The sequence below is a fragment of the Neomonachus schauinslandi genome, chromosome 14, assembly GCF_002201575.2.
Source record: "Neomonachus schauinslandi chromosome 14, ASM220157v2, whole genome shotgun sequence".
In the NCBI taxonomy this organism is placed as follows: Eukaryota; Metazoa; Chordata; class Mammalia; order Carnivora; family Phocidae; genus Neomonachus; species Neomonachus schauinslandi.
The window spans coordinates 13,143,393-13,159,940 of NC_058416.1; the positions used below are offsets into that span (position 1 = coordinate 13,143,393).

Below are 16,548 nucleotides of genomic sequence, written 5' to 3' on the forward strand. Positions count from 1 at the left end.
AATAAATAAAAATAAAATCTTTAAAAAAAAAAAAAAGCTACGTAACATTCTGTAGAGTTAACATTCCATGGTTGACTCAAAGTTCCTCAGTGAAGTGTTTGGTTTCACATGCTGATAGATCTAGTATTTTTCCAAGACTTTTAATATAGAGTCATTTTGATGCAAGTACTTTTAGATTTCCAAGTTAAAATATAAGGTTTTTAAGAGTTCCCAGGATGAAGGGAAAATAGACTCTCGGTACCTATGTAAGCTCTTACCCATCATAACCTAAGAGCCAACGTTGGTCAGGCACTTACTGCGGGTCAGAGGCTGTGCTGCCTCTTGCCTTGTGTTTCCTCTTTCAGTTCTTCCAACAGCCCTCTGAGCTGGTACCAGCATGAGCCCTGGGTTCAGCTGCAGAAATAAGTAGAGTGTCTGACTTTCTTCATCATCAAATAGGTAGTAAATGGTCAAGCCAAGGCTTCAACTCACAGTCCATGCTGTTAACCACTGTCCTAGTCTCTTTATGATCTTTCTGTAGCTTAGAACTAGTAGGGTTAGAAATATTTGGGGGCTTTTTCCTAAAACTGTCTTTCTGGAAGTAATACCTGCAAGACGCAGTGCACTTTTGGTAAGGAGAAAACTAATCCTGGCCAGTTTTCAGCAAAGACATCACTGCGGTCATGGTGAGAATACAAGACTAGATTGAAAGAGACTTCAGATGGTAGATCGTGAGCATCATGGCTCATTTACAGGCTCATCTCATCATTCATGCCTTCAACACATCCATTGGGCTCCCAGTCACTTGGGCTCCACTGAAGAACTCAAATCTGGAGAGCAGACAGAACTCCCACGAAGCGCAGCCTCGAGGCTTTGACCTTGCTCACCTCTTGCATGGCTCTTTGTTCCCTGCAGAGACTAATGAGCGTCAACTACCTAGGCAGCGTGTACCCCAGCCGAGCAGTAATCACCACCATGAAGGAGCGCCGGGTGGGCAGGATCGTCTTTGTCTCCTCCCAGGCAGGACAGTTGGGATTATTCGGTTTTACGGCCTACTCCTCATCCAAGTTTGCCATCAGGGGATTGGCTGAAGCCTTGCAGATGGAGGTAAATGCTGTGTTCAGTTTTTATATTTCTATCTTCTAACTCAGCAATGTGTGTTCCCCTTTAGTTTGTGGCCACTTTACACATGTTGTTGCAGTGAATTAGACATTTGTAGACTTGATATCAGTGAAAGAGAATCGGCTCAACCCTTGCATTTTGCAGTTAACATTTTTCATTGCATAAAGATTATGATGGAAGCCAAGTGGGTGTGAGGTGTTTTGCTTGCTTAATTTAATACACAAAGTACTACTATATTTACATGGTATTTTTGGCCTAATACTATGTGAGTATGTATCAGGTTAACCAGATATTTTATTCTCTAGAGGTGTTCCTGTAACAAGATGTGTCCTTTATGACTGGATAATAAACTTAGCATGTGTTTGAGGGAAAAGCTTAAATCACCTACTGTCTAGCTCTCAGCTTTTAGACAAATCATTTAACTTGGTCTGTTTCCTTTTCTGAAAAACAAGACGGTTGGACTAAAAGTATCATTTGGCTCTCCTGATACTTGCATTTTAATACCCTAAAGAAATATTGATGAGAGCAAACGCTTTTTATTTTCCCAGTTAATAGAGCATGTTGTGAAGGAGGATTAGCATCAAAATAAGTGTCATGATGTGACAACCTTCACACAACTTCGATTGTGTGAAGCCGACTTCTGCACTGTTGTCAAGTGGGGATGCTTAGAGAGCACCGCACATATCTATCCCAAATCACACACCGAAAAGGCAAGGTAAAATTCTTCCTGTTGTGATATAGACTGAAATATAACGCCACATCATGATGTTAAAAGCCCAGAAGAGGGGGCGCCTGGGTGGCTCAGTTGGTTGAGCGACTGCCTTCGGCTCAGGTCATGATCCTGGAGTCCCGGGATCGAGTCCCGCATCGGGCTCCCTGCTCGGCAGGGAGTCTGCTTCTCCCTCTGACCTTCCTCCCTCTCATGCTCTCTGTCTCTCATTGTCTCTCTCGCAAATAAATAAAATCTTAAAAAAAAAAAAAAAAAAAAAATTAAAAGCCCAGAAGAGAATTAATTCACTGTGACCCACCTTCTCCTAGTAAGAGTGTGATTTGGGGATTCTGTTTACTGATTTAGATTAGGGGTTAGCAAATTTTTTCCATCAGGGCCAGCTTGTAAGTATTCTAGCCTTTGAGGGGAGGATGGTGTCTGTCGCAACTCCTCCAGCCTCCCGAGAGCAGGAAAGCTGCTGTTAGCGATAGGTGAATGAATGGGTATGGCTGTGTTCCAATAAAACTTTATTTATAAAAACAGGTGGGGGGGGCCAGATTTGTCCCACAGGCCATAGTTTGCTGACCCCTGATTTAGAAAATCCCCAGAAGAGCCCTCGGTGGTGTGTGACAGAGTGCCTTACCGCCCAGCTATTAGACAACCATTGTAGTACAGATGAGCTGTCCAGTCAGTGACACAATCGTGATGGGCCACTTAGGGACTGGTCGACTATGCCGTGCTCATCAGAAAGGAACCAGCCCCAAACTTCCTTTTTATCAACTTGCTTAATACTCTGTCATTATGATACGTTTAGCCAATGAGGCACATATGACTGTGAAATTTCAGAACAAGAATACCAGTATTTCTTTTGCAATGTTTACTTTGAGAGCCCCTTCGCGAATAACCACTTGACTTTTATAACAGTTTTTTTTTTTTTTTAAAGATTTTATTTATTTATTTGACAGAGAGAGACACAGCGAGAGAGGGAACACAAGCAGGGGGAGTGGGAGAGGGAGAAGCAGGCTTCCCGCGGAGCAGGGAGCCCGATGCGGGGCTCGATCCCAGGACCCTGGGATCATGACCTGAGCCGAAGGCAGATGCTTAACGACTGAGCCACCCAGGCGCCCCCTTTTATAACGGTTTTATGAGGTATGTGTGGCAGATGTTGTTATGCCACCTTAGAGATAAGAACGCTGAGTTTTCAGTAGTTCATTGAGTTGCTGAAAGCCAGATCGTTATTTTGCAACAAAAATAGTAACAAAGTCCTTGCCTGCTGGCTCCCTCTGCCTATCTTCAGCAGCAGCTGATGTGTCTGTAATTCAGGTCAGAAGTTGCCAGATTCATCTGGCTAGTTGTCTCAGCCCTCCACTTTGGTCTCAGACACCTGCTAAGGGAAGGACTATTTTGGAAATGAAAAATCTGCTTATTAGGGCTTTTTGTTCCTAAGTTGTGTCTTGCAGAACTACTTCAGGATTCACTAATTGAGGGCAAAGTGTGTAATCTGGGTGGCCTGGTTTCACTTCAGGTAGAACAGAGACATTACTAAAGAAGAGGGAAAAAGAAAGTGAGTTGCTAGTGTGGACAGAGTCCCTGAAGCATCTTTGTGACAAGCATGATTCACACGCATCTTGTAGCTGGTCTGGACTTGAAGTCTGCTTGACTTCTGTCCATATTTAGACTCCATGAAAAGTGTCCCCTCGTAAACACAAAATGAAATCAACATGTACCACGAAGGAAATAAATTCAATAATCAAAATCTAGCTTTGTTCATAGCAGACTTGCATCAAAACCATTGTTTCCCTACAAACGTACGGTGCAGGGTTTAGAAACCTGGATAATTCCATTGGCTTTGCCAAGGTTTTTTCCGTGCATGAAACAGATCTTATAGAATTGCTCAGGCTCTTAAGTACTTTTTGATAATCCTTTTTGGTTTAATTAACTCTTAAGCCTTCCTGTCCACCCTACCCTTTGCCCTACAAACTAAAGTAGGACCCTAGAAATGTTCTGTGTATAATGAATACGTTTGAAAGAATGCTTCATTGCATTTTTTGGTCTTTTTTTTTTCCTTTAACTCGGTCTTTTAGGCATAAATATATGATTTAAAGATTCTAAATTCTAATTCTAATTTTTTTGGAAAGCAGACTTCTTTTTTCTTTTTTAAGATTTTATTTATTTGAGAGAGAGGAAGAGAGCACAGAGGGAGAGAGAGAGAGAGGTAGAAGCAGACTCTCCACTGAGCAGAGAGTCCCACATGGGGCTCGATCCCAGGATGCTGGGATCATGACCTGAGCCAAAGGCAGATGCTTAACCAACTGAGCCTCCCAGGTGCCCCTGGAAAGCAGACTTCTGACATGGGTTATAGCCAAAGATGTGGTAGCAGAGACCAAGTAAAAGCAAACTAGTCTTTGTGCCTCCCTCGAAGGGGGTGAAAAGGAAGCTGAAGCTTACCTTCTGGAGCTTCTCCTCCACATCTCTGCTTCTCTCTCCAGCACCGCCCCCCCCCCACATTTGTTTTGATGGAATTAGGAACTACACATTTTGGGTGGGATTATTTTGATGACAAATTGGTTCTCGAGCAGAGGGTTGGCTTTCTGGTTGAAATGGAGACCAGGGAGAAGGAAGAAGCTGACAAAAGGAGGGTAGTGGGCAGAGTGGGAGGACAGAGAACGGTCCATCAGCAGGGAGGAGGGCAAACACACAGTGGTAAGGTCAGCGGGGGAATCAGCTAGTGAAGTCCCGGCCTATTAATTCTTAGAGAAAGTGGTGATCTCTGGGAGTCAGCATTGTCTTAGCAAGAACGCACAAAGCCAAATTAACTGCCTTTCCTTTTCCGCTGGGGTTATGGGATTAGTTGATTAAAGGAAAGTGAAGATTATAGTTTGGTGTATTTCGATTTTTACCAATTATTTGACCCAGAGTTTCAGGAGACTATAAGCTCCACGAGGGCAGAGACTCTGAATTGCTGACATCAGATCTTCATTCATAGACCAATATCAGCACATAGTAGCCCCTCAATAATTGTGTGTTGGATGAAGAAATAAAATGATTAGGTGATTAGCCACTGGAGGTCTCTAGCCCTAGGTGGAGAGAGTCATTTGGCTTCATGATTGTAGGGGTGACACCAGCCCCCGGAAAGGGGCGGGACTGGTTCCTCCCAGCCCTGACAGTCTGTGCCCACCCCAGGAGAGAGCTGTTCTGAAAGGCTCTTTCAGCCATAACCTTGAATCTGAGAACCAAGGCTTTGACGTACCGTCTCCTATTAGCTGAGGCGACAGCCCTGACGTGTCGCAGGAGGAAGGGGCACAGAAGCAGCAGAGAAATGACCTTGTCCGAGCAGAGTCGGCTTCAGGCTTCCTGTGGGCCAGTTACCGCTTCTCGGCGTTTTCGGTGGTGTTTTTGTCTGGTCTGTGGACCACAGAGGGCAAGGCTGTGGGAGACAGTTTCTAAAGTCACTCTCTCAAAAACAAGCAGAGGAGAAATTGCTTGCTCATCAACCTCACTGCCTGGCCTGAATGCAGAGCTATTTATGAGCATAGCTGACCTTCGGTGCTGAGTGAACGGGCTCTCTCATGCCCTGAGTGCGCTGGAGCTGGACCAGCAAAGACATCACCCTTGGCTCTTGGACTTTTCAGGGTGGCTGGCCAGGATCTTCTGCCTCCGTGCTTCTCCCGACCCTTGCTGCTCTTCCCACAGGCTTAGAACTCTGCTTCACGGAGGGACCCAGGGAGGAAAGGGCCTCGGTGACAGGATGGGGCCCTGGGATGCTCTCAGAGGCTGTTGCGTGAGGAAGCGGTCTTGTCACTCCTCAGCCTCCTTGAGATACCTGGTGGCCTCCCTGCCACCAGCTGCCTGTCCACTCTCACTCCCCTGGGTGCTGTCCTGGGGCTAAACAGTGAGCCAACAGCAAATAAAATAGGGCAGCAATTTCGATGGTATGAACTATCGCCCTAGAGCCACTTAGAATCAGGGCCAGATGAACGTGTGGAGCAGGGCCGCTGAGGAGCAGGATCTTTGGGAAGGGTGTGTCCTGGCTGACTAGCAGGAGACTCTTCTGGAATCTTCTTGTTGGGGGTGTGTTTATGAGTAGCGAATTTCAGTGTGGGGGCCTGTGGTGAGGTAAACAAGCCTAAGAGCCCGTGTCAAGCTGGGAAGGAGTTTCTGTATCTTAAGTAAGGATGAGGTTGTCTTCGGGGAGGTGCCCGGTTGGTCTGACCTGGGACTCAGCCATGTTGGTTGGTTCTGTGGTGGAGGGCAGAGTGACTCTTGACCTCTTGACTCCCTAATGGGCAGAGGCTGGTTGCATGGGGAGTTCTTGATCACGCCAACTGCTCAGGGGATCCATATTAGTTGTAGGCCGGGGTCTGGGGTGGCACAAGAAGGGCCTAGGGAAAGGGTTTTGAATGATCTTCATGTGTTTTGTAGATGAAATCAATAAGAATTTCGGAGGCAGCCATTGAGGAAGCCAGATTTGCAGTCTGATGGCAGAGGAGCGGACCTGTCCCATTGGCTCACACACAGGGCCCGAGTGGTGTCATGGTGGGGGCGGGGGGGACAAGTAGACTTCCTTTTAGCTGCCCACCTTCCTCCTGGACCGCTCCCAGGGCCTCACCTGGCCAGGGGGTGGGCAAAACTTAGAAGGAGGCGAATCTCTGTACCTCAGGGCCATTGCCTTCTGAAGTAGAAGTTGTGGGGGTGGGCTTTTTGCCCTTCTTTCTAAATGATCTTCGTGGAGAGGAGTTTCCGGACCCCATCAGGGCTGGTTCTCCACTTGCAGAATCACCTTGTCGGTCCGGCCAGCTTCTGAGAGAATTAGGGCAGTATTCATTGCGTGTGCCCGGCAGCCAGGGCAGGTAAATAAGGGAAGAAGCGGAATTGTACCTTGTTTACTGAAGGGGCCGTGTTGTTTCTGGAATGCAGGTGAAGCCATATAACATCTATGTCACAGTTGCCTACCCGCCAGACACAGATACCCCTGGGTTTGCAGAAGAAAACAAAACCAAGGTAAGTGTTGGCCCATGTCTGTTTTGAGCCTTTGACATTGTAAACCCCTTTTCCAATTTTCTGACTTTCTGACTTTTCCACCCGTCAGCCTGGAGTCATTTTCATCAGTCAGAAAATTGAGTTCTTTTCAAATGACGTGCTAGGCAGAGGCCTCTGGACTTTCTGGAACTTTCATGTGGGGTCTTAGAGAATGCAGCCTGTATTTTCCAAGGCCATGGTTTTTGCTAATAATCTTCAAAAGCTTACTTAATTAATAAGGGATTTTCTTTGTGATGTTGCGTATGGCCTGTATTTTTAACTAATGAGATGATACTCTTTAATAATAATATTCTCTCCTCTGAACTTAAACTCTTGGTTGCTGATCCTGACTTATCATTTCAAAAATGGATCTTAGGATTCCCTCATTCCGCTCATTAACTTTTCATCTCATTGCCTCGCGCCCAGCGTCCACCCAGTGCTCAGGCCGGTAACTGAGAAGCCAGCCTTAGTCCTTCTCCCACACCACTCATCCACTTGACTGCGCATCCTCTTGGTTCTCCTCTCAGAACTTTTCCTGAATAAAAGGGGCGCCCGGGTGGCTCAGTCGTTAAGCGTCTGCCTTCGGCTCAGGTCATGGTCCCGGGGTCCTGGGATCGAGCCCCGCATCGGGCTCCCTGCTTCTCCCTCTCCCGCTCCCCCTGTTTGGGTTCCCTCTCTCCTGTCTCTCTCTCTGTCAAATAAATAAATAAAATCTTTAACAAAACCCCAAAAAACAAAAAGCTGCAAGTATCAGTACTATCCTAGTAATGATAGCTGCTGATATTTTTGCCTGAACTGCTCTTTAATAGTCTTCAAACTGGTCTGCCTGCTTCTGCCCCCTTCTCCCCATCCCCGTCGGTTCTTCACACAGGGGCCAGTAATCCTTTTAAAGCCTAAGTCAGTCTTGTCACTCCCCTGTTCAAACCCCTCTGTGGCAGAAAAAGCCAAAAACAAACCCAAAAAGACCCTTCTTGTGCAGCACAGTCTGATAGAATTCTCTAGAATGGAAATGTTCTATGTCTGCACTCTCCAATATGGTAGTCACATTGTGGCTGTTGAACACTTGAAATGTGGCTAGTGGGACTCCCCATCATAAAACTGAATTTTTAATGTAATTTAATGTAATTTTGACTCATTTAAAATTAGCATTACAAACCACACGTTGGAATATGTTATGTATTGGTGAGTGTGGTTTCGCTGGTTCCCATCATGCCTACAGTAGAATCCAGAGGTCTTGAGGCTTACTGGGTCCTGCACTGTCTGGACCTTGGCCACCTGTCCACAGCATTGACTCCTCTTCTTGGCTTCAGCCATACCAGAGCCCCGTCTGTTCCTTGAGCTTGCCCAGCCTTTGGTCTTGCTTTGCTCTTGCTTTCCTCTCTCTCTGGATGTACAAGTGGCTTAATTCCTTGCTGCTGCTTCTTCTTTTTGTTTTTTTTTATAGATTTTATTTATTTATTTGTCAGAGAGAGAGCACAAGCAGGGGGAGTGGCAGGCAGAGGGAGAAGCAGGCTTCCTGCCGAGCAGGGAGCCCAAGGCAGGGCTCCATCCCAGGACCCCGGGATCATGACCTGAGCCGAAGGCAGACGCTCAACTGACTGAGCCACCCAGGTGTTCCCCCCTTGCTTCTTTGTCTCTGTACAGACTTCACCCTGAGAGGCCTTCCCTGACCCTCTGTATCTCATACATCACTCCCTTGGAATATTCACCATCCTTTCCTCTGGCTTTATTTTTCTTTATAATGCTTATCACCACTGGACATTTACACTATATATAATGACGGTCATGCTGAGCTGAATGCAAGCTTTGCACTTTGTTCCAAGGAGCCTCTTCTTTGCCTTGATGTGTAGTGGGGCACCCTGCGAGCAAATGAATCAAGTGGAGAAGAAAGGAATCGATCCGAACTTACTACCTTGAATGGGTGTTGATTGGTTTTCTTCTCCTTTATAGTAAGTGCGAGGCTCTGCAGCATAAAAATTGGCACTTATGCTCCGTGGACTGTATATTTGCAAAAAGATGTTATGATTTAGAAGGTTTTTTCCCCCTATTCATTTCTCTTTGGCTCTGCCTCTTAAGATTACCACTATTGCAAAGAAGTAAATTTAAGCCAAATGCCCTGTCTTAGAATAAGCAGGGGTCTGCTAAGCAGATTTGCAACATTTGTTAACAGTCTTTTCGTTGGAAGCCAAAGCTGACAAAGAGTGGTAATTTCCCCGTGAAGATTTGATTTTGATGTTAAGTTGGGTTTTTTCCCTCCAGTAGTACCGTGTTGACCCGACTTCTTTGGATAAATCAAATTCTGTGTTGGTGTGCAAGCCCTTTAGGGGGCGCCATAGTGCTTTTAAATCTAATGTGTGTCTGGCCCCGTTGTGCCTGCCTGGTGGTCTGGAAGAAGGAACGGCCCCTTCAGAAGAGCCTTGCTCTTAATACAGGTGCATCAAGAAATATTTTACTTTTATGAAGTGCTATGCTTTTCTAATTTAAGAAAATACATTCTGTGTTTTTATTTTAATATTCTCAAGCCTACATGGTAAATAAAATTTACAGTTTCATGCAGTTTAAGGCTTTAGTTTTAGAACTTCTAATTGAAACTCCCTTTTAAAGAATTTCTGAGCACATGTTCATGTCACTGTAAAGAAGATTAAAAAAGAAAAAAGAAAAAAAAAAAAAGACCTGGCCCACAAGGAACTTAGGAGGTAAAATGCAAATACACACGTAGCTATAATATCTATTAAGGCAGAAATGTGCAGAGATGAGAAAGTAGTGCCAGGTGAGAATTCAGGAAAGGCTTTTTGAACTAGGTGGCCTTGAGAGGGACCTTTAGCCACCTCGGATTTGGGGTTCTGATGCACCAGCACGATAATGAGCACCCAGCCATGCCCAGGGCCTCTCAGTGTTTTCTGTCCCATCCTCCTTCTTGTTGCCACCTCTGCGCGTCTTCTAAGAAACAGCTGTGTTGTTGAACAGGGGCTGGGCTGGGGCTCTCTCTGCCCAGGGCCTCAGCTCTGTCTCTGCTGGCCTGGGAATATTTGGTCAGAATGGAGATGCTGGTCGTAAGGCAAACTTGCTCAGGGCGCATGGTCTAGGCTCTGCATAAACACAGCTGGTCAGGTGGCCCGCAGTGAGGATTTCCCCAGACTTGGACCTATGATGTGGTCTCATTCTAGCTTTGGTGATCATCGCAGGAGCCGAGACCACACATTGTCCCACGGAGAGCGGCAGGGGCCTCCTTGTCTCACTCCAGCCACTGGATTGAATTTTATACAGGGACCAGGTAGAAACTGATTTAGAATCTGGACAGACCTGATTCCTAAAAGTAGGAATCTGCTCAAAGGTAGAAAGCTGGAATTCTTTATAAAGTGGGGGAGAGAGGGTTGTGAGAATTATTTGTTCTTGACTTTAATGGCTGATAATGGTATTGATATGTCTGTTTTTTCCCACCTTTAGCCTTTGGAGACTCGTCTGATTTCAGAGACCGTATCTGTTTGCAAACCAGAGCAAGTGGCCAAACAAATTGTTAAAGACGCCATAGTAAGTACAATCCTTATTTTCTTTCTTAATAGTTTTAGTACTAGATTTCTGAAAAGAAATACTATATTTGTCCCAGGGCTTATTTCAAAACATAAATTACTGTGTCTTTTTGGTCAGATTCATATCTAATATTGGACTATTTTTTCCCCTGCGATACTTTATTGATTCCATGTTAATTCATAGGCTCCTGGAAACTAATTATATATCTTAACCCTAGGAACAGATTGATGAGTAAGGATGCCTGGGAACTTTGGTTCTTTCAGAAGAACACGAGACTTCCCTGTTGTGTGTAAATGATGTGTCCTCTATCCTGTCGATGGCCCGCCGCCTTCTTTCTGCTTTCCCACAGTACTTGCCGTTGTAGATGAGTTTAGGTACTTTATTAAATGCCGGACTCGTTGACTAAGGACTTTTTTCTTTCACCTTCCGGCTTCCCAATATCATTTTCCCAAATGTTCACTAATAAGGACGTGTGTCCGGGCTACTGAGTTTATTTGGAGTCAAAAGTGGAAACCATGTGCCTGCCATTTTGTAGAACCCATATACGTGCCCCACAGACTTTTGACGACATCCTGTTGACCCACACGTAGAACAACATGCACTAATGAGGGGTGTCGGTAAGCTTTAGGCCTCCACCGCATGTAGGAAATTTGAGGACCCTCGGAATGAGGTGTCAGCAAGCCGTGCAGCGGCCCTGAGGGCCGCATGCACTGTGAGCACGAGCCCAGACTGAGCAGAATACAAGAAACACCCGACCACCCAACTCTCTGAAGATCCACACAGATGTTGGAAGCGCTGTGCCCTGTGTTCGGAGGCCTAGAAAGATGGTCCTGGTGGATTAGGATGGTGTTTCCTGCTCTCCTCAAGTCACAGCAAACACACTCAGTGTTTTCAATGATCTGAAATAGCTCTTTGTCTTTCGGTAGTATTCATTTAGTCTGGTGGTTTTCAAACTTCATTTCTTGACCACTTTGCACACGAAACTGTTGACAGTCCCAGAGACTTCTTTACATGTTTGTATTTATCCATAGTTGCCATATTAGAAATTAAAACCGCATAGTCTTTTTTTTTTTTTTTTAAGATTTTACTTATTTGAGAGAAAGAGAGAGAGAGAGCACAAGCAGGGGGAGCGGCAGGCAGAGGGAGAAGCAGGCTCCCCACTGAACAGGGAGCCCCATGCAGGACTCGATCCCAGGATCCTGGGATCATGACCCAAGCCGAGGGCAGACGCTCAACCAACTGAGCCTCCCAGGTGCTCCAAAACTGCATAATCTAAAAAATACTTATTTATTTATTTATTTATTTATTTATTTATTTATTTTAAGATTTTATTTATTTATTTGACAGAGAGAGAATGAGAGAGCACATGAGAGGGGGGAGGGTCAGAGGGAGAAGCAGACTCCCTGCCGAGCAGGGAGCCCGATGCGGGACTCGATCCCTGGACTCCAGGATCATGACCTGAGCCGAAGGCAGTCGCTTAACCAACTGAGCCACCCAGGCGCCCCAAAATACTTATTTATTAATCCATTTAAAGTAGCCACAGTAAACCCATTACATTTTAATGGAATCTTTCTACCGTGATAATTTTCCAAAATAAAACATTAGTGTGAAGAGTGCCTTTGTTTTACGTTTCACCAATCTCTTTAATGTTGGTGTTGATAGAAGACAGCTGGATTCTCACGGCTGCTTCCATATTCACTCTGCTGTAGTATGTTTTTTGGAGTGAAGGATATAAAGAAAATCTGCCCTTAGATATGTAGTTAGGAAAGGGAGGAATATTTAATGGACTTTTCAGATAATTGTGGACATTCTTTTTTTGATATTAAACCCAAACTGGATGAATAGTAGTTTCTTAAAGGTTAATTACAGCGTGGAGTTGGAAACTACATTAATGAACTTTTTGTTCTCTGTTACATTAAATTCCGTTGGTCTTTGCACTTCGCATGTTTTGTACCCATTCATGATTTTGTAACATTATGCATTAGTCATTTGGAAAATATGGGTTCACTGAGTTATCAGGAAATTACATCCATTCATAACACTGCTGGTCTGATCATAAAAGTCTACATATTGGGAAGCTGACAGTCTCACAATGGCAGATAGGTTTTCACAAATCTTAATTTTTCCTTGAAAGCTCAGATTTTAACATTGACCATAAAAGCTGCCAATTCTCCTTGAAGTGACAGGCTCATTTTATTCATTTTCCACAAAATGTCTTCCAAATACCCAAGTCTGAATAACATAGATTAAGTTTCATGACTTAAACAGTTGGAGGAGGGCCTTTCTGCAGGGTAGCCGTCCCCCTTGGGTGCAGAACACAGCAGAAGGCACTGGGTGTGTATTCTCTTTTTGTCACCTAGAGTATAAAGACTTTCCTGTAAGGGTTGAGATTTAATAAAGTGATTAATTTTATAGCTTTATCAAGGGCATTTTAAAGTAAAACTGACCTTTTAAAATCTTTGAAAGATTTTAAAATTTCCGTTTACTTATTGCTGCAAGTGTGGGTGGCCGTGGAGAGACATTGCTACTGCGATTTGTGCTAATGAGCCAGCAGTTTTGCCCATCAACGCAAATGTCAGTGAAAAGGCAGTTAAGGTCTTAGTATTATTATGACAATCATTTTGTCCTCCTGGATCCTCTGAAAGGGTCTCAGGACCCCCAGTGTTCATGGACCCACACTGTGAGAACCTCCTGTGTAGCCATTCCGGCCCATCTCCCAAGGCCATGTTTGTTGGCTCAGCTTTGATGTAAGCTGTTATGCTCGTATGCCACCTAAAGTGGACGCACTTCATTGTTTTTTTTTTAATTTAATTTTTTTTTTTTTTTTTGAGAGAGAGCGTGCGAGCAAGCAGGGGAGGGGCAGAGGGAGAGGAAGTGAGAGAGAACCTTAAGCAGGCTTCTTCCCCGTTGTGTAGCCCCACATGGGGCTCGATCTCAGGACCCTGAGATCATGACCTGATCTCACATCAAAAGTTGGACACTTAACCGCCTGAGCCACCCAGGCGCCCCACACACTTCATTGTCTTGATGTGTTGATTCCTTTTCTGGTTACTACTGTTGCCTCTTTTCTCCTCCTTCTATTTTAGCAAGGGAATTTTAACAGTTCCATTGGCTCAGACGGGTACATGCTGTCGTCCCTGACCTGTGGAATGGCACCTGTAACTTCTATTACTGAAGGGCTCCAGCAGGTGAGCTATGCTTACACCACCAGACAGACGGGCTGACAGACAGACAGTGCCTCTCATTAAAACCCAATGAGAAAAGGTTAACAGAAGACTTGGTAACTTTATCTGGGGATGTGAAGGACTTTTACTGCAGTGGCAGCGATAAGAAACTAGGACATGGGTGAAAGACAGCACCTGGGGTGTTCAGCGAGGGAAGCAGTCTTCTGTGCTCTGGGCACCGTGGATATAGAGGGGGAATGCTGTCTCTGCTGTCGGGGTGTTCACTCAGGTTCTCACGTGAGGGACACTGGTTTGAAGATTTGCGGTAGAGTGATGTAGGGTACCGGGCATCAGACCAGAACCCCTCTTCTAGGTGAGTCAGGTCACAGGCAACTATGCTTAGGGAGGTCCAAGTCAAGGATTCAATGCAGACCCTACTCTTAGGTGAACTCTGGTTCCTCCAGGCCACACAGAAGTTAACTGCTGGTTGATGCGCTGGGTGCTATGTTTGCTGCTGGAGAATCAGAGGGGGAGCAATCTCTCCAGCCCCCCAGGGGCTCACAGTCTAGTGGGAGAGACAGACAGAGAGGTGGTACTAATGCAGTGTAATAGAACAAGTAATAATAGAGGGCTGGCTCTGCACAGACCTGATGATGGATGGTGGAGTGTAGAGGGAGGGCTGGGAGGCTGCCTGAAAAGGGGCTGTCTACCCTGGTGGGTAGTTTATAACCAATACTAAGCTATGTGCAGTAGACCGTGTCCAGACTAAAAACCCAAATGACTTGTGTGTGGACTTTCTTCACTCTTCTCTTCCATGACTTTGTTGACTCTCTCTTAGAGGTAGATGCTGTATTCCATGTAAGCTCTCTGAGGATGGCCCCTCACAGCCCGTGGCTGGCACATAGTGGGAACCTCAGGTGCCCGAGTAGAGCAAATGCATTAAGTCCACACATTCTGTGTGCCCATCTTGTCCCTTCTCCCGTTTCCACATGAGTGATGCCTGACATAAAACTTCAGCCCATAGCTATTTCCTCCACTCCAGTTCTGTATAAATTTCTCTAAGGTGTTTTCCCGGGGCTGTGACCTCACATCTCCAATTCCACATGCCTGCAATAAAGCTGTGTTTCCCAGCATCCCATCCCGACCTCCCCGTCACCAAGTCTGTATTGTCTCCACAATCAGGATCCATGTTCATGTTCACTCAAGAGCCCAACGAGGAAGAGGGTGTCATCCTGGACCCTCCTGCCCCTCATGTGAGGGGTCAGGTTCATCTCTCCTCCCTCCAGTCCTGGCTCCCCTCCTTTCCCAGCCCCACTGCTGTTCCCCCTGTTCAGGCCTGGGACACTGCAGTCAGCTCCCTGCCTGGGTCTCATGCTCTGTGATTCAGAGGAGGTCACCTGGGGGCCCATGGGCCTATAGAATGTTTTGTTTGGTTCATCTGGTATATGAGTGTGTGTGTTGAAATAAAATGGTTTTAAAATTAGATTTTCCACAAAAAGTCCAGATTTCGGACTTTTTGTGGGAACTCAGAGGCCCGACAGTACAGGGTCTGCATTCTCAGCTGGCAGTAATCAGCTGGGGCAGTGGGCAGCCGCTCTGTTCTATGGGCCACAGCCCCCCATCCCAGGGGCTCACAGCACCTGCCCCAGGCCCGGGTGCAGTGACTGCCATCACATTTGCATGCGGGCTTTCTGAACTGCAAGTCCACCTTGCAGTGCCTTCAGTGCCTCCCCAGTAAGGCTTCCACTTCATCACGTGATATAACCCTCTGACCTTCGACCTCACTCACCTTCCTGCCCCTCATCCTCTTTCCATGACTTTGTCTCTGTCCCTCCATCCCCAGCCTTCCTCTGTCTGACCAACTTCCAGTCTTCCTTCAGGTCTCACCTTAAGTGTTGCTTTTTCCAGAAAACTCCAAGACCGTTAAATTGCTTAGACTGAACTATTTTAGCATTTTGGTATGCTGTGTTCTAATTGCTTTTTCTTGATTTTTTTTCTTAAATAATAGACTTTATTTTTTAAGGCAGTTTTATGTTGATAGAAAATGTGAGTTGAAATTAGAGTTCCCATACACCCTCTCTTCCAGTCCCCACCAGACTCCCCCGTTACCAGCATCTTGCATTAGCATGGTACCTTGGCACAGTTGTGAGCCAATATGCAGACGCCATTATTGACTGAAGTCCATGGTTTACATTGGTGTTGACTGTTGGTGTCACACATCTTTCCCATGGGTTTTGACAAGTGTATGCTGACATGTATGTCTGCTGACACGTGTCCACTGTGACATTGTCACACGGAGTCGTTCCCCAGCCCGAACATTCACCCATGCTCCTCCTGCTCATCCCTCCCTCCTTTTCCCGGACCCCTGGCAACCACTGATCTCTTCACTGTCCCCGTCGTTTTGCCTTATTCCAGCTTCCCTTTGGTTCTTTCGTTTTTCAAAGTTATCCTTGCATACTCTTCAGAGAACCAGTGTTTTCAAGGCTCTGTGGGAACAACAGCGGCCCCAATGCCACTTGCCCCCCCCTCGCCTTTCTCAGATGCAGCCGCACTGTTCTGTGGGCTGGGCCTCCATGTCTCCATCTAGAGTGCGTCCGGAGTGTAGACTTATGTGGGCACCTCCACGTCTCCATCTAGAGTGCGTCCGGAGTGTAGACTTACGTGGGCACCTCCACGTCTCCATCTAGAGCACATCCAGAATGTAGACTTACGTGGGCACCTCCACGTCTCCATCTAGAGTGTGTCCGGAGTGTAGACTTACGTGGGCACCTCCACGCCTCCATCTAGAGTGCATCCAGAGTGTAGACTTACGTGGGCACCTCCATGTCTCCATCTAGAGTGCGTCCGGAGTGTAGACTTATGTGGGCACCTCCACGCCTCCATCTAGAGTGCATCCAGAGTATAGACTTATGTGGGCACCTCCATGCCTCCATCTAGAGCGCATCTGGAGTGTAGACTTACATGGGCACCTCCACGTCTCCATCTAGAGTGTGTCTGGAGTGTAGACTTACGTGGGCACCTCCA

At 46.1% G+C, this 16,548-nt stretch overlaps 1 protein-coding gene across 1 annotated transcript in view; it reads left to right on the forward strand.

Moving 5' to 3' along the window:
* Positions 1-16,548, forward strand: part of KDSR (3-ketodihydrosphingosine reductase) — a 36,343-nt gene that overhangs the window by 14,447 nt on the left and 5,348 nt on the right. The window contains exons 6-9 of the mRNA XM_021686243.2: positions 895-1,086; positions 6,728-6,811; positions 10,277-10,360; positions 13,447-13,548. Of these exons, the coding sequence (XP_021541918.1) occupies positions 895-1,086; positions 6,728-6,811; positions 10,277-10,360; positions 13,447-13,548 (462 nt within the window). The remainder of the gene's footprint in view (positions 1-894; positions 1,087-6,727; positions 6,812-10,276; positions 10,361-13,446; positions 13,549-16,548) is intronic.